The sequence below is a fragment of the Sorex fumeus genome, unplaced genomic scaffold (assembly GCF_029834395.1).
Source record: "Sorex fumeus unplaced genomic scaffold, SorFum_2.1 ptg000082l, whole genome shotgun sequence".
Taxonomy (NCBI): Eukaryota; Metazoa; Chordata; class Mammalia; order Eulipotyphla; family Soricidae; genus Sorex; species Sorex fumeus.
This window is the reverse complement of record NW_026606139.1, coordinates 2,763,660-2,780,205: the sequence shown is the minus strand read 5'-3', so window position 1 is coordinate 2,780,205 and position 16,546 is coordinate 2,763,660. Positions and strand designations below refer to the sequence as shown.

Here is a 16,546-nt window from a genome sequence, read left to right as displayed (position 1 = left end):
CGAGCCTCACCTGGGCAGACGGCAGAATTTCCTGGGAGGACCCAGGGCATCCTGACCGCCCTGCTGTGAGGAGGTGTCAGGGAGGAACCTGGACTGATCCCAGGAGAGTGGGACCCCAGCTGGCCCCATCCATTCTGGTCGATGCAGACGTGAGAGGCCTGGCCAGGTGAGTCCTACCTCCCAACTGGTCCCAAGCAGCCTGCCCTGTGGCGCCTGTGCTCACACAGGTGGGACCGCAGCCCCGATGTCCCCCAGCCCAGGGTGGGCAGCCCTTCCCGGGACGGCCACAGGCTCCGGCCCCACCTCCCCCTCGGGCGCCATCCCTGATTAATGATCTTGTCTTTCTGATTTATGAGCGCCCCTCCAGATGAGGGTGGGCGCCCCTTACGGCCCCGCCCGCCCCGCTCAGCTGGAGTAGGAGAGAATTATTAAATAAACATCCATACGTCATTCCTCCCCCCCCAGCTGGCTGTGCCGAACCCGCGCGGCCCGCTCCGGCGCTGACACCGAGCAGCTGCGGTGATTCATGGGCAGCTGGGCCCCGCGCCGCGGCCCATACATCATGCCAGCAGCACTCGCGGCCCCGGCCGAGATAAACTGATCAACCACAACGGGCTGGAATGAATTTATGACAACACAAAATGGAGGGAAACAAATGGGAGGTGACCCTGGGCCACCGACCCGGCCCTGCACTGGCCTGCAACCCACCCTGCTGGCGGGAGGCGGGACGGAGCCGCGGGCGCGGAATGAAGAGACTGCCTTCGAACCCCAGCGCGGGCCGAGGCCGTGCGGCACGCGCAGCGCCCACCGCCGCGGCAGCTCCAGCCCCGGGCAGGGCCCCTTCCTGAGGCCAGAAGCGGCCTGGCCTGGGCGTCTCGGACAGCAGGGAGGGCAGGGAGCGGCCGGCAAACGTCCAGTCGCCGCTGGCTCGCAGGGAGCCAGGTCAGGGACCATCTTGGGCCAGAGCGAAGCGCTAACGGGTCCCCTTTGCCCCTGCCAGAGGGCCCCAGCCAAAACTTCGCACGACAAGTGATGAGACCCCGCGCTTCTGCCGAAAACCCACCGCCAGCGCCACCCGGGACAAGAAAAATGAAACCAATTTAGCTCCCGATTAAGAAACAGAAACTGGAGATGAATCAAGCGCGCCGGCTGGGCTGGGCGGCCATACATCATGCTCCCGGGCGGAGGCGGCCACCGCGGGCAGGCGGGCCGCCTGCTCCTCCCTCCACCGGGGCTCCGGGGGCCGCGGCCCAGCGATCGATTCAGAGTCACGCTCCGCACCAGCTGGGCCCCACCGCCAGCTGTGTGCCAGGGCGGCACGGCCGGAGCCTGGCAGCCGGCCGTCCTGCTGGCAGAGGGCCCCTCCCCGCCCGACACTCACTTCTCGATGTCGCTGTTCTTGCAGGTCTTCTGCATGGCCTCCTGCTTGCTGCTCTCCCCATTGCTGGTCGAGGGCATCTCTGCGGGGACAGAGGGACAGCTCAGCCTCCGGCCAGGCCAGCCCCCGGGCCCCCTTCTTCCGCCGGGCGCCAACTCACCGTCGCTGGCCCACTTAGAGAACTCGGGTGTGATTCGGGTGCTGGGGGGGCCGCCACTAGAGGAGGAAAGCAGGGAGCCAGAGTGAGTCCCGAGGGCGGGCGGGGCTGAGGGGGGCCGGGCCTCCCGCCGGCCGCCCCGCCGGCCCCCACCCAGGCCTCTGCCCACACTTGCTTCAGGACTGCGCCCCGCAGCGCCTCTCGCTCCTTGGCTTCTCCGGGCTCCTCGCCCGTGCAGGGGATGACGTCGGCCTCCGTGTACCTGGCATGGCGGTCAAGGACAGTGGATTCCGGCGTGGGGGGAGCCCCGAGGGCCGTCCTGGTCCACAGCACCGACGCCGGCCCCCTCTGCCTCCGTCCCTACCCCCGCACCGTCCCTCAAGGATACTGTGGCTTCCCATACTCCAGAGTGTCGTCCCCATCCACGTCCAGGTCCGCATCGCTATCTGGGTTCTCTTTGCCGCTGCACATGACGAAGCCGGAGCCTGTGGGGAGCAGGACGTGAGGACAGGGCCAGGGTGCTCCTCCCGGCCCTTCAGACGGGGGCCCGTGGCTAGGGGTGGTATTTCGGTGCAGGGGACACTCCGGTTCCTTCAGCCCTCGCAGCCCACCTTCCCCTGTCCTGCCTGCTGTTTCCAGGGGGTCTCTGCCCACACCACACACTCTGTGGGAGACATGGGAGAAGCTGCCCACCAGTTTCCAGGGCTCAGAAGTGGAGAGGCAAACTCAGGTGCCAAAGGTCACTCCTAAGACCTTGGCGACCCGCCACCTGGGCCCGTGGGACAAGTCCGCTGAAGGGAGAGCAGGCACGTGAAGACCCATCAGAGCCAGAGTGGGACCCCCAGCCAATGGCCTGGTTTTGGCCGCCAGGTCCTTGCCAGCAAAAACACCAGGCAGCTGTTCAAATATTTGGTGTCTGAAGCGCCTGACATTAATAATTCATCTCCACCTCACGCAGCCCGGATTCCTGGACAAGTGCAGTTACAGGGATTACAAAGGGACAGATGAGGGTGGATAGGCATGCACACCTGCTTCCCTGAGTGTGACGGTGGCCAGGACAGCGGCTGGGATCATCGAGGGCCCGGATACGGCCAAATGCACACTCCGGGCCACAGCAGGCAGGGCAGCGGAAGCCAGAGCAGAACCAGGTGGTCACCTGCCGGGGCCTGGGACTCCCCCACTATCCAGCCCCACAGCCAGGGCTGGGAAGCCCAGCACCTTCTCCCTGGGTCTTGGAGCACTGCACCACAGATGCCAGCAGCGAGCTGTGCAGGGGTGGAGAGACCCGAGCACTGGACTCTGCACTGAACACTTGCAGGCACATCCCGAGATGGCGAGGGGGCAGCTTGGGAGCTTTGTCTGCGCACCCGTGTTCCTCCTGCCATTCCTGTCCTTCTCAGGCCGCCACCCTGGGGGTCACTGCCACCAAGGCCTCTCCACCTCCTTCCCCTTCCTGCTTCCCCCGGCTCCTGTGTGGTCCCTTCTGTGGCCCACCGACAGCATACGCAAGTCTGAGTTCCTCGGGTGGGTCATGAGGACTGGGGGCACCCAGGGGCCCTGGCCTTGTCCTCCCAAGCACCCTGATGCCATCCTGCCTCTCAGGACCCGAAGCATCACTCCCTCAGGCCCCGTGGCCTGGAATGTCCTCACCTTTCTGGCCCAACTCAAGCATTCAAAGCTCAATCCCTTTTTTTGGGGGGGCAAGGCTGGAAGTCAAACCCATGGCCGCACACACGCATATCCCTAGCCCGTTTCCCCCCTGGACCTTCTTTTCCTCCTTTGCTTCCGTCCTAGCGGGAGGCGGCCCCGGGAGGTGGGGCTGCCAGTCCTCATCTGCCAACGTCGTGGCAGCGACAAACCCAAAGCAGCAGGCAGGTCGGCAGCAGGGCCATTAAGCTGAGAAAACACCAAGTTACAGCTCTGTCTCCTGCGCACGGCCAGGTGTCCTGACAGGCAATTCCCGCCTCGTGGGTGAGTGGCACCTCTATAAACCCTCTGACAGTTTGGGAGACAAACTCCGCCATCAATCAGAATGTAGCGATCAGGCTCACTTACCGCCTGCGCCCCGAGCCTGCCACCCCCTCCCCCAGGTTGCACAGCTCAGCCATCAGCCTCATACCCTGGGCCCAGCCTGGCCCTGGCGGACGGGTGGGTGACAAGGACAGCAGACAACCTGGGCGCTGCTAAGAGAATGGGGTACCCTCGAGGGCCAGGCCACGCCTGCCTCTCCACACAGAAAGCAGCTATTGGGCCCCAGGGCCCAGTTCTGCCCGCTGGAGCAGGTCTCAGGGTGGTGTCCAGCCCCCGTGTCCCCCAACCCACACCTCTGACGCTCCGGGATGCCGAGCAAATGCCTGTCCGAGCATCCTTCCACGGACTCTGCACCTTCCGGAGCAACTGCTGTGGGATCCCTCCGACCCCGCACTCACCACTGGCTACCTGTGTGGAGGGTGCCCGAGAGGCCCTGGGGTGCCTAGTGTGCTGTCAACCACACTGCTCTCAGGTGCCCTTCCTGTGCCACTCCAAAATCCTGCCTGGTGCCCCGTCTCACCGGTGCCTCCCACCCATCAGACAACCAAGCTAGGGAGGGTCCTAGTGCCACTCGGCACGGAGGTGGCAGCCCCCAGCAGGCGCTGTGCAGCATGGCCAGCAGCCACGGCACTGTGATGCCCAAGCACATCCCAGGCCTGGACGCAACTCAGAACGCCCCTTTCCGTGGCCCGAAGCCCTAGCTGTACGGCGGCCTGCTGACACGGCTTTTTTCCTTGCCAAAGAAAAGGGCATCCACTCAATGCCTCTTTTGCAGACCACAACACCCAAAAGGAGAGAGAGAACACAGGGGATTGCCCTGCCACAGAGACAGGGGGGATGGGGGGATGGGGGTGGGAGGGATATTATCCATGGTGGTGGAAAATGGGCACTGGTGGAGGGATGGGTATCTGATCATTGTATAATTGAAACCAAAGCACAAAAAATTGTAAAGCTACAACTTTAAAAAAAATAAAATACAATAAAAAAAATAAAAAATAAATAAAAAAAAAGAATTCTTACAAAAAAAAAAAAAAAGAAAAAAGAAAAGGGCATCTAGGCCGCCCCCGACAGCATTCCCCCAAGTACACAGGTCAGACCCTGGCCACCCCACAGCAGTCCGGAGCAGGTGGGAACCACCAACCCTCCTCTGGTGCGGCCCCAGCCTGCTCCGACCTCCTCCACACATTAAGCTTTATTTTCTTAATGAAACGTCCGACTTGCTGACTTCTGGCAGAATCATGATAAAAAAAGAAATGGCCATCAAGCTGCTTTATGCAGCCAGCGCCCCTGCCCGCCCATCCGCCGGTGGTGAGGCCCCACTCCGCAGCTGAGGAACAGCCCACCAAGACCGAGAGAGGAAGACGGCGGCGCCTTCCCACTCCTCGGGCTGCTCCCAGGTGACCGGGGGACAACCAGCAAGCTGTCACTTGTGAGGCTGCTCTCCAGGGAAGGGTGGGGGCCCAGCAAAGACCTCCATGATAAGCCAGAGCACCCTTCAGGCACCCAGGGGGGTGCCTCAATCGGGCCTTACTCAAAGTGGGAAAAAGGCCTGGGCCGCTCCCTAAGGCAAACCGAGCCCAATGCCAAGTGCCGCTTATTCGCACAGGGATGCCCTGCCGGGGCAGGGGTTGCTGGGGAAACGCCCTTCCCTCCCAGGAACACTGAGAACCAGGAGGGGCTTCAGTGCAGAAATGACAAGCAAGCCTGAATTTTATCAGAACACCTCCTCTCATAAACTCATTTCTTCCTGGGTCATCGAGAAGAAGAAGAAGAAAAAAAAATCAGTGTTAATTTAATCAATTGATCAGCAGATCGATTGAGAAACTGGAGATGCCCGTTGACTAGGGGCAGTAACGTCCTGGAACCTGAAACCACAAGAAAGGAGCCATCGATCTCCTCACCTGCTGCTCCCTCTAGAACCGGAACCGGGGCCCCGAGAAAGGCCCTCGGCGGGGCCTCCAGGGGCGGGGCTCCAGGGGCCTGGGGTGCAGCCAGCAGCTTCCGGAGAGTTTTACACTGGAATTAGTTACAGATGCAGTTACGGTGTCTTGTGTAAACGCCATCGATTGGGGAGCTGACAGTCTGGGGAGCTGCGATGCGGGACAATCAATCGGCCTGCAGTGTCACCTGCCACCTCGCCGAACAGTTGACAATGCAATTATCCAGTGTGGAGGCAGGGAGTTGGCGTGTGTCAGACGCACTTAGCCACTTTCCGGGCCTCCTCGATAGCGTCTCACTGCCTCACGTCAGGGGAGACGCGGGGAGACAGACACCGTTTAAAACCATTGATACTCGCTCCTGCTTGTCCCCGCTTAACAATGGTATTCCAGGAGGCGATTAAATCCCACCGATCGCCACGGGGGACAGGAGGTGGCCTGCTCCTTGCCACTTCTCCTCACTCCTCCCGCCGGGAGGGCCTAGCGGGAGGAGGCAGAAAGCGGCAGACCTGACACCCCCACGTCCACGGCCTTGATGCTCAGCACCTGTCACTCACTCACCCTGGCAGGCAGCAGGGCTGTGCTGGGGACAGTGTTAGAACTCAGTTCCCATCTCTGGGGGCCAATGGCCAGGGCCAGGAAGTTATTTCTGTGCCCAAGCGCCCTTCTACTGCCTTGATTCACAATCTGGCGCTGAAGTTTTCGCCAGACAGACTCTGAGAAGAGGCTGGGGAGAAGGCTCGGAGGCTAGTGCCCATGGTTTGTCTGCTAGAAGCCTGAGTTTGATCCCGGCACCAGCGGGTGCTCCCAGCACTGCAGTACGTGGGCCCGGAACAAAAAAGCAAAACCAAACAGGCCAAGAGGGCCGTGTCAGGGCCGCCCTGCTGTCTCTCCCTGATCCCAGCCCAGCCACCGGTAAGCAGGGGCCCCTGTGTGGGGACTGAGAGAGGCAGGCCAGGGCCTGTGCGCTCTCGCCCAGCACCTGTCTGGGTCAGAGGCTCCTTGCGGGGGTCCACAGATACAGCAGCACAGACACTTCCCACTTCCTGCGTATTTCCCTAGCAATCCCTTCATCTCGCCACTCCGTCCCCATCACATCAACGTCATGTTATCTGGACCCCGGGTGTTCCCGGGACCTTCCTCCAGGCCTGTCCCTTGCAGCTTGGAGATGCTCCAGGCTCCTCCGGTGTGTGTGGAGGGGAAGGGCGGGGCGGGTAGGTGTCCAGGGAAAGGGCTATCACTACTACCAGTCACTTCTCTGGGACCCAGGACCCAGGGCCAGGCAAGGGGAACAGGGCTGGCTCATCTGTCACAGTAGAAGCAGGTCCCGGGGGACCCCTGATGGCACAGCTTTCTGGGGTGTGCTCTGCGTGCTCACGCGGGGAAGTGTGGCAGGCTAGCGAACTTCAGGCTCTGCTCGGCACCCAGTGAGCGAGGCTCTCTGGGGACCAATCCCGGGGCTCCCCACGCATCCACGCAGATCACACGCAGGGAGCTGATCTGCTCCGTCAGCGCCTGCTGGGCTGGCGGGAAGCTGGGGTGAGGATGACGACGGTCCGGGCCTCGGGAGCGGGGATGGTGGGTGGGACCCGGCGACTTATCTGCAGCTCTCCAATTCTCTCCCACCTAACAAGCGCGGCAATCTCAGGTCTGTCAGCACGCACAGTGCAGCTTAAATGGGCCTCCCCGCTCGCCGGCTCATCCTGCCTCACTCGCTCTCTCTGAAGTCGGCTGGGCAGCTTCTTCAGCCGGCGTTATCACTCCCTCTAACCGGTCTTGGCAGGCAATCTAATTCCTCCTGAAAAGGTCACCGCCATTTTAACTGCCTTTCAATCACATTAAGCACGCGCTGCCCGGCTTGTGGCCCGGCCCGCCCGGCGGGCGATCAATGCGCTGAGCTGACACCAGCCTGCTGGCGGGCCACACCCAGCCCCCCAAGAGTTGGGCCTCAGGTCCTGGCCAAGAAGGGGAGCCCGCCGGACGGCCAGTCTCTGCAGACAGGGTTCCGGGAGCCCGGGCAGCGGGGATCCGCCGGGGCCTCCCTTTGATCCGGCCCCCCCACCACTGCGGAGGCCCAGCCTCCGCCGCTCCCCCGCGCCCCGCTCTCTGCCGCGTGGCCCCTGCTGCTCTCGCTGTAAAACAGCCTTTCAAGTCCGCCCGTCTTTTGACTGCACTGGGCTGCTGGAGAGGCGGCAGGGGCTTCTATCAGGAAAGCGAGAGCAATTCTCTGCACATAAAGGCGGCTCCGGCCCCGGCGCCCTCTTCAAGTCTCACCCGCATCCTCGCTCTCCAGATCGCTCAAAGCAAAGGCCCCCTTTGAGCCCCCCTCGGGAATTCTTGAAAGGAATCACCTCAGTGTAAACACGCGGGGAAAACTGACACCCGCCCCAGGCCCAAGAGCCCCCCAGCCGCCCGCGAGTGCACCCCGGCACGCAGGGAGGCGCCTGGTCCAATCACAGGCCGGTGCAGCTTGATCCAACCCTTCAGCCCCTCTGGTGACCGGAAGCCGTCGGACCCAGCTCTGTGCCAAGGAGCCAAAGAAGCGGCTCCGGCACTGCCGGGCGCGACCGTAGGCAGCGCCTCGCCTGGCCGGGCCTCTTGGCTCTGTGGAGCCCCTGCCACGCCTCGGAGTGCTGCCACTCCGGGACAGGGCGGTGGGGGACAGCTGCGTGCTCTCGGAAACTGGATTTGGGGGAGCCTGACCTGGTGGACCTTCCTGACTTACACTCTGGCCCACCCCCAAACGCCTGGGTGACATGAAGGGCCCAGAGGACTAGTGTCCTGCCTGGGCCTGCCCCGTACCCTCCCCCCCAACGCCTCCCCCCCTTACACACACACCCACTCCAGCGCAGGACCACTCCTCAGCACCAGCCAACCTCTCCCAAGCTGCAGTGAGTCCCAGGTGCAGCGGTGCCCCCTGGGAGATCGCCCAAAGAACGGGAGGCAGATGGGAGCAGATTGGCACACTTAATGACCACAAGCTGCAGCGCCAGCTGTGCCCCAGCAGACAGGAGCGCTGGAGGCCGCGGACCAGACCCCACGCCAGGGCCACGCAGGGGAGTGTGAGGCGAGTACTCGAACCCGTCCGGGCGGATGCCTGCAACTCTTTGATCCGGGGGTGGGGACCTCTACGGAGCAAGGTGATCTCCCCACAAGGAGCTGGCCAGGGCCCTGGGAATCCGGGGGAGGCCCCGGGGCTGCAGGGAGCAGCTGGACACAGGCCCGTCGCTCTGGGGCAGAGGGCATCCCCGGAGAAGGGGTGGGATCAGAGCTAAAATTAGATTCTCCAGCGAGGCTCACGGGAGGTCAGATTTTGCCATAACTCACTCTCTCCTCTGGAACTGATTTCCCTGACACGGGCCGAGGAGGAGGAGGAGGAGGAGGAGGAGGAGGAGGAGCAGAATCCGATGTGCGTGCCTGGAAGCCCTCAGGGCCCAGTGCTGGAGGTGTACAGCAGGTTGCTGGATTCTCATTTATCAGCCTTAAGAGGGATGGAGTGATAAATGCATAACCGTCCCTTTAATATTTTATGCAGGTGCTAACGCGGCTGGGCTGTCACCTTCAATGCATCACCCGAGGCTGAGAGCCCCCCTCGTCACTCCGAGCTTGCAGCCTTCCTTCCATTTACCTGCCCAAATACACCCCTTTTAATATGCACATCACAGGCGGTCTGCGTGGCCACCAAGGAGCCCTGCCAGCGGCAACTCCCACGTGGGGGGCCGGGATGCCCGGCCACCCACCCTGACCTCCCGGCTCCCGGCGGAGGCCTGGCAGCCAGAGCGCCACTGCCGGGGCCTCGGCGGCAGTTACCTCGGAAGCCACCCTCCAGGAGAGTGGTGGCCCGTATCCGCTTCTGCCCGCACCACTCATACTCTTCAAAGCGGTTGCTGTTCTCCTGCTCGATGTCCACGGTATCCTCCTCGGCCACGCAGGAACCTTCCCTCTGTGGAGAGCAGCGCAGGATCACGTGGGTGCCAGGCCGGCGGACCTGCTCCCCAGGGCCTGCCAGGGAGGCTCGGACCCCACCCCCAGCTGTGGGAAGCCGGATGGGCCCCCCCAGCACCAGACCGAGAGGTCACACGCCCAGGCCTCTTCCCAGGAATTTGCCACGGGAACCCCAGAGGAGGCGGGAGGGAAGCGGGGAAGAAGAGTGAAGGCCGAGAAGGCAGAGAGCAGAGAGCAAGCAGCTGCCAGGAGCACACGGAAACCCCAGCCCACAGATGTGAAGGCAGCGAGAGTTGGGGGGTGCAGGGCGGCAGGGGGAGGTGGGAGCCCCTCTACCTTCGACAGGCAACGCTCCACATGCCTACTCATCTCCTGCTCCGATCCTGCCAGGGGGCGGCTGCACAGGGGACATACCTGCCCTTCATCTTGCTTCCTCCGTTTCATTTTCCCAATCCGAGCTGCATGGAGAGACCGAGGACAAAGCACAGAAGAGGCAGACGGTCACTGGAGCTCCCCGGGTCCCAGGAGAGCCGATCCCTCGTGCCCGTCTGGCAGCCGCGCGCCCTTCCGCTCGGCGCCGGACCCGGCCAAACACCACTGGGGCTACCGCCGTTCAAGGCCAACCTGTCTCTCCCTACCTGCACTACCTACTCCAAAGAAAAGACACTCCGAGTTGCCAGGGAGCTCCTTGGAAGGCCAAGAACATGCGCTCTTTGGGTGTCGAGACGTAACCGCAGAGAACAAGCTCTGCACGGAGCCCAGGACCCTCCAGGAGCCCGACAGGACCTGCGGCACATGCTGTCGCTAAAATCCACTTAGCTGCTCCTGGGCAACAAGCCCTGGGCAACATTCCTTAGCGGCCTACCGAGAGTCACCGCACGGAGACTTTCTCTTTTGTCCACTGGCCCCATTTTACAGAAGAGGAGACCGAGGCCCAACCTCGGAGGCACTGAGGGCCGAGTGGGCCGAGCCTGGGGGCCATGGGAGGGCAGCCCCACCCGGGCTCCATCATTTCTAATCAGTGCCGAGGGTTGGCCGGCCCCAGAGGCAGAGGGCTGCCTGCCGCGCTGTCCCGAGGGGGCTCCGTTCCAAAGTGCACACGGCAAGCCCACAGCACTGCTAATTAATACTGAGAGATGCGATCATTTCTAATTACCTCACTAATCCCTCTCTGCAGCCCTCCTGTCACCAAAGCAGGAAGGGGTCACAGCGAGACACTGGTTCCCTCTCGCCCCTTCCTGGATGCAGCAGCAGAGTGGGCCACTCTCTGCCGCGCGGTGTGGGGAGGGAGGGACTTTCTCACGACACTGACCTTCGCAGGACAAGACTCATGAACACAGCCGTGGGAGACACAGGAGAGAGCGGAAACATTACCAGCCAGAGCCCCCCAGTCTCAGGGTTGAGCACCTTAGGCGAGCGCGCCTTTACTTTGTACCCTGAAGCCAAGGCTGCCTTATCCGTTGTTACCGAAGACACTTACGGGTCCTTGAGACAGAGCCCACTTGTCCAGATTTCTAAGAAATGGCAAAGGCAGAACAGAAAACCAAAGCTGACTCTAGTGCCGAGAATGGTCTACCTAAGAATACCCTGACTGGGGCTGGAGCGACAGCACAGCGGGTAGGGCGTTTGCCTTGCACGCAGCCAACATGGCCGACCCAGGTTCGATTCCCAGCATCCCACATGGTCCCCCGAGCACCACCAGGAGTGATTCCTGAGTGCATGAGCCAGGAAGAACCCCTGAGCATCGCCGGGTGTGACCCAAAAAGAAAAAAAAAAAAAGAATACCCTGACTAATCGGTACCAAGCAAGTCCTTAGTTCTGACAGGGCAGCAAGAATATGCATGGGGCGGGGGAGGGGGGGCAGAGGGAGGAGATGGCTTATACGCATATGCTCTGCATGCTGGAGCCGGGGGTTTGATCTCCACCGCTGCATGGTTCTCCAAGCAGGAAAGACGCCAGGAAAGGCACTTGAGCGGCATGGGCTCTGACACGCCCTCCCAACCCCAAACCACAAAGAGCGTAACAGGCACTGGGTCCCTAGCTCTAGTCTGCTCAGGATTCCAGGGCAGGCAGATACTCCAAGGCTAATCAAGAGGAGGTCCAGAAAGACTCAGACCAATAGGAGAGTCATCAACCCAACGGGAATGAGCAGTCTGTGAAACCTCGATTTCCTGTGCTTTCCCCAGACTGAGTGAATGTGACTGCTATGGGGCCCCGCTTGGTTTGTGGACAATGAACGATCGGCTCTTTGACTTGACTGCCCGAGCTCTTGGAAACTCAGGCGGAACCACCTTTAAAATCCTCAGCAAGCTCTGGAACAGAGGCTGGATGTAGAGAACAGAAAGGGACTGGGCAGGGGACCCTGGAAGTTCAAGAAGACAATACGCCAATGGAAAGGCATCACTGAAAGAATCTCCTCCTCCACCTAGAGTTCAAGGGAGTGCCTGGTCAGTAGGAAGGGGCCACCCGGGCTGGAGTGATAGCACAGCGGGTAGGGCGTTTGCCTCGCACGTGGCCTGACCCGGGTTCGATTCCCAACATCCCATATGGTCCCTGGAGCACGGCCAGGAGTAATTCCTGAGTGCATGAACCAGGAGTAACCCTTGTGCATCGCTGGGTGTGACACAAAAAAAGCAAAAAAAAAAAAAAAAAAAAACCCCCAAAAAAAAGGAGGGGCCACCTGGCAGCTGAATAGAGAACCGAATCCCAGAGGCTAGTCAAGGAGAAGATACTGGGTGCTTTTCCTTGCCCAGTTCACCTTGGCTGGACGCCAGGAATCCCAGAAGCACCAGCTGAGTTGGTTATCACCTGGAAATTGTCCGATGAGCAAAGCACATTTGGTTCTTTTTTCCCTTCCACCGCTCGCCTTCTAAACTCAGAACTAGGCCAGTGTGGTGGAGAAGTTTTGCTGCCTCACGTCCAGGGAAAGTCAAAACTTGTGTCAGGGAGAAAGGATGGTGAGGCTGGAGCATCACAGGCTTGGGGGGAATAAACGCGCTTGGATGGAAAGCTTGATTTCCTTGCAGCCCAGCTGGGTGTGATTTTAAACAAATCACCCTCTCCGGTCCCCGCTTTCAGTTTCCTTCCTCACAAAATGTTGGGCACATTCTCGGAGCTAGGCTGCAAAAGGCACCCTGCCCCTGATGGGGGGGGGGGGGGGGGGGTCGGGGCTCCCAGCCAGGCAAAAGAAAACACGGGGCATCGAAGAAATGCTGCTCCCCTGGCCTCAGTCTCCCAGAGTGCCCCCTGCAAGGGGCTTCTCTCGCAGCCAATCCCCGGAGACCACACCCTAGTCAGCATTAAAAAACAAAACAAAAAAAAGCGGGGCTCCTTCAATTGTGTGCAGCCCACAGAAATGCTGGACTGCGGCCTGGATCCAAAAGGGGGAGTGGGGGGCGGCCAGGTGGTGTGAGTGTGCGCTGGTCCACCGTGTGCTTTCAGGGCAGGCCGCTATGCGCGCTTGGCGACGGGCCCACGCTGACCACCTTTGTGCGAGGCGGGCCGGCTTGCTAACTCAAAGAGCCCCGGGATGAGGAGTCTGGTTCCTGTTGCCGTGGGAACTCCAGATCTCTCCCTGCATGGTCAAAAGTTCTCAGTGGAGAGGCTGCATTCATTCATTCACGCGCCCGGGCCCTGATTAAAAACGGGGAGGGGGGGAGGAAAAACCAGGCTCGGCGCCCTGCTGGCTGGTACCGCGCGCTCCCGGCGGCGTCGCGCGTTCAAAGCTCGGGCTCCCCCCCGAGTGGGAATTGTGTCCGCCGGCGGCTCCTCCTCGTCCCACTGCCCCCACCCCCTCCCCTCCAAGGGCTCTTCTTTAGGGCCTTTGGGGGGGGCGGGCGCGAGAGCCGGGGGCCCTGACCTCCATCCGACAGGCGGGGAAACTGAGGCCCGGCCGAAGCCTCGCTGCGGCTGCGGCTGCGACGACGCCACCCACGGGTCCCCGAGGAGCCGGAGAGGCCTGGCTGCAGGCGGGAGGGGGAGGGGGAGGGGAGGGGGGTGGGGCGGGGGGAGGGGCCGGCGCGACTCACCATTCAGCCGGGTCTGCCGGTTGGCTCGCACTCGCAGGAAGGTCTGGGGTGGGGGGTCCCGGGCAGAGGCAAAGAAAAAAGAGAGAGAGGGAGAGAGGGAGGGAGAGGGAGGGAGCGAGTGAGGCCCGGCCCGAGTCCGGGCGCCCCCCAGCCCCCCGCGCGCGCGAGCGGCCCGTAAACAAACCTACTTCCTCCCTCCGCCGGCCGCTCCGGGCCCTCGGCATAGCCGCCGGGGGCTGCTCGGACGCGACCCCCGGGCCGCCGCGCGCTGCCGCCCCGGCCCCGGCCCCCGCCACTCGGGGCCCCGCGGCCCCCCGGCCGGCGAGGGCAGCGATGCGGGCGGATTCCTCCCGGCTGCCCGGCGGCGGCGGCGCTCAGCTCCCGGTGGCGGCGGCGGCGGCCATGTTGGCCCTGGTCACGTGACCCGCTGCCGGCGCGCGCCGGGGGTGAAAGTTCACCGCGGGGGTGGGCGGGGTGGGAGGGTGCGGGGGGCGGGCGGCCGGGCGGGCGGACTGGGACCCGCCAACTGCTGGCGGGGCTGGGCGCGGGGTGGGGGGCAGAAAGGAGCTCCCGGGTCCCGGCCCGCCTGGTCTTCCCGCTGCCCGGCCCGGCCCGGCCCGGCCCGGCCGGGTCCCTCGGGGCCGCCCCTGCCGCAGGGTCCCAGGGGGCAGCGCGCCCTGCCCGGTGTCCATCGCCGCGGTGCTGCCCAAGTCTCCACCGCGCCGCCGCTGCTGCTGCTGCTGCTGCTGCTGCTGGCCTGGCCCGGCCCGGCCCAGCCCACACCCGCCCCCCGGACTCACGGGGACGCTCCCCGCGCCGCAGCTGTGCATGCTGGAGACCCTGGGCCCGGTCCTGGCCCCCCACACTGTGGACCCCCGCCCTGTAGGCCCCCGGGGACGCCCAGCTTTCAGCCTGACATCGCCACCTCTCTCTCTCTCTCTCTCTCTCTCTCTCTCTCGTCCAGGCCTAGCCCGGAAGAGTGGATCCACCCCTACCCTCGTTCCCGATCGCTCGCACGGGAAACCTAGTGGCGGGGGGAGGGGGCTGCCCTGGTATGGTGGGGACACTCCGGGTACTCGGCCCTGGGCCCCGTGGGCCTCGGAGCTGCCCCACCCTAGGTACCAGCCGCACTGAGATCCACTGGGATCCACTGGTCTGGGGATCTCAGGGCCGCTCAGTGTCGCCTGCGCCCAGCCCCTTGCACTCTCTGCCCCCCACCCCTCGTTTTTATTGGTGGACACACAACTTTGGGATGGGGGAGGGGGAGGGATTCGGAGCCAGGTGCACCGGGCTTGGTAGGCAAGGGGTTCCTGAGTTTCTTCAGCTGTTGTTACTCTTGGATGAGTGGTGCCCGTTCAGAGACTGTCTAAATTTGCAGCTGTCCCCCTGGGCGTCTGTTTTTTCTCCCTTTTGTTACTCCTTGTCCGTATTCTTTGTATTGTATTGTAAAAAATTGACCTTTTTGCTCCCTCTCCCTCCTTCTGCACGTGTTTTGGTTTGGTTTTTATTTTTTATTTTTATTTTTTGGAGGGGGCCACAGCTGGCAGTGCTCAAGGGTTACTCCTGACTCTGCACTCAGGAATCACTCCTGGCCATGTTCTGGGGACCATAAACGGACGCCCGGGATTGAACCAGGGTTGGCTGCATGCAAGGCAGATGTCTTATCCACTGTGCTAGTGCTCTGACCCGGCTTCTGTGTATCCGCTCTGCTAATGTTCTGACCCTGCTTCTGTCAGTTCTTCAAGGGTTCTTTGCCTGGGAGATCTGAGTTGCATGGCGGAGACTTTCTCTGAAGCGCCCTCTGCTCCACTCCGCGCCCCTCTTCCCTTGCTTCCTTCCCCCTGTGCCTTCCCACACTCTGCTCGCTCGCTCGGCAGAGCTCCCCACAGCCCTCTGAGCATGCGGAGCTCTGGCTTGGGGCTCTGGGATACTTCATCTTCCAGGAGCCCATGTCTTCTGGTTAACTGCTATTAGAACCTGAGCACTCTGGGTTGCTTAGTTGACTTCCTCGCAGTTTTCACAGTCCTTTGACTGCCCTCTGACCGTGCACATTTGTTTCTTTACAGAGCCCCATCCTTTCCTGAGGGGCTGTCTCAGTCCAGTCACCCAGCAGAGGGGCTAGCATGCAGGACCTCTCAGTGTGAAGGAGAGGAGGATGTTTATGGAGCAAACCCCTGAGCCCTGGGAAGGACTGGTGAAGCATCTAGAAGTTGGAGCCAAGCACGCAAGTTCGAACCCTGCATGTCTTGCTCATAGTCTGTGTTCTCAGAAAGGCCAAGTCTCTTCTAGCCTGCTTCCTTTGCAAGAGGTCGGGGGTCAATGGATGCGACCTTGCATAGTTTTATGAGGGCAAAGTGATAGAATGGTTAAGAGGGTAAGGTGACTGACTGGAAATTCCAACCAGTAACCAATACCAGTCGCTTTCAAAGGCCCATTTCTGTCATGGAAAACCAACAGACTCCCAAAATCCAGTGTTGCCAAGCAATATCCTCTGGCATTTGAGTAGAGGTCAGGGGATGGGTTCCCAGCTAATCTCTAAGTGACTGTGACCTCCTACCATTTACCTTGCCTTCCACATTTTGACAAAATAGCTGCTCACCGGTCCCCAAATGCATCCTTCTTTCATACACCACGACCCATGACTCGTGTACTGTGGTATTACCTTGGACCTAAATACCGAAATGCCCTTTCTGCCTTGCTCTCTAGCGTGGACTCCTACTCACCTGAAACCCTGCTGAATCGATACCCGCTGATCCCCTTCCTTCCTTCCTTCCTTTATACTTTTCTGGAACCTATTTCTACCCCTCTCTGAACATACCTTTTTCCTAGCATAGCTGCCGGGCCAATTGATGATTGACTCGCAAATTTTAACACCTTGAAGGCAAGGATACTGGGCAGCACTAGTGTGAGTGCTGGGTCACTATTTGAGTAAAGGAAGGGTGTAAAGAAGGAGAAGATGAAGCCTGTTCCCTGGAGGAACTCCGGGTCGGGTGGATGTGGCAGGCCCATTGTGCATGACTCTTGCAGGGTACCTCAAGAACAGTATTTCTTCTCTCCCTGATTATAGGTC

The 16,546-nt window shown here is 61.6% G+C and overlaps 1 protein-coding gene across 2 annotated transcripts in view; it reads right to left on the bottom strand.

Moving 5' to 3' along the window:
• Nucleotides 1-16,546, bottom strand: part of RNF220 (ring finger protein 220) — a 233,701-nt gene that overhangs the window by 3,732 nt on the left and 213,423 nt on the right. Inside the window, exons 5-11 of one of the 2 annotated variants that reach the window (XM_056130912.1) lie at nucleotides 13,477-13,519; nucleotides 9,785-9,906; nucleotides 9,314-9,446; nucleotides 1,924-2,020; nucleotides 1,705-1,797; nucleotides 1,539-1,594; nucleotides 1,382-1,460 (exon numbers count right to left, since the gene is read on the bottom strand). In XM_056130912.1, the coding sequence (XP_055986887.1) occupies nucleotides 1,382-1,460; nucleotides 1,539-1,594; nucleotides 1,705-1,797; nucleotides 1,924-2,020; nucleotides 9,314-9,446; nucleotides 9,785-9,906; nucleotides 13,477-13,519 (623 nt within the window). The remainder of the gene's footprint in view (nucleotides 1-1,381; nucleotides 1,461-1,538; nucleotides 1,595-1,704; nucleotides 1,798-1,923; nucleotides 2,021-9,313; nucleotides 9,447-9,784; nucleotides 9,907-13,476; nucleotides 13,520-16,546) is intronic. The other variant, XM_056130913.1, reaches the window with a different exon arrangement.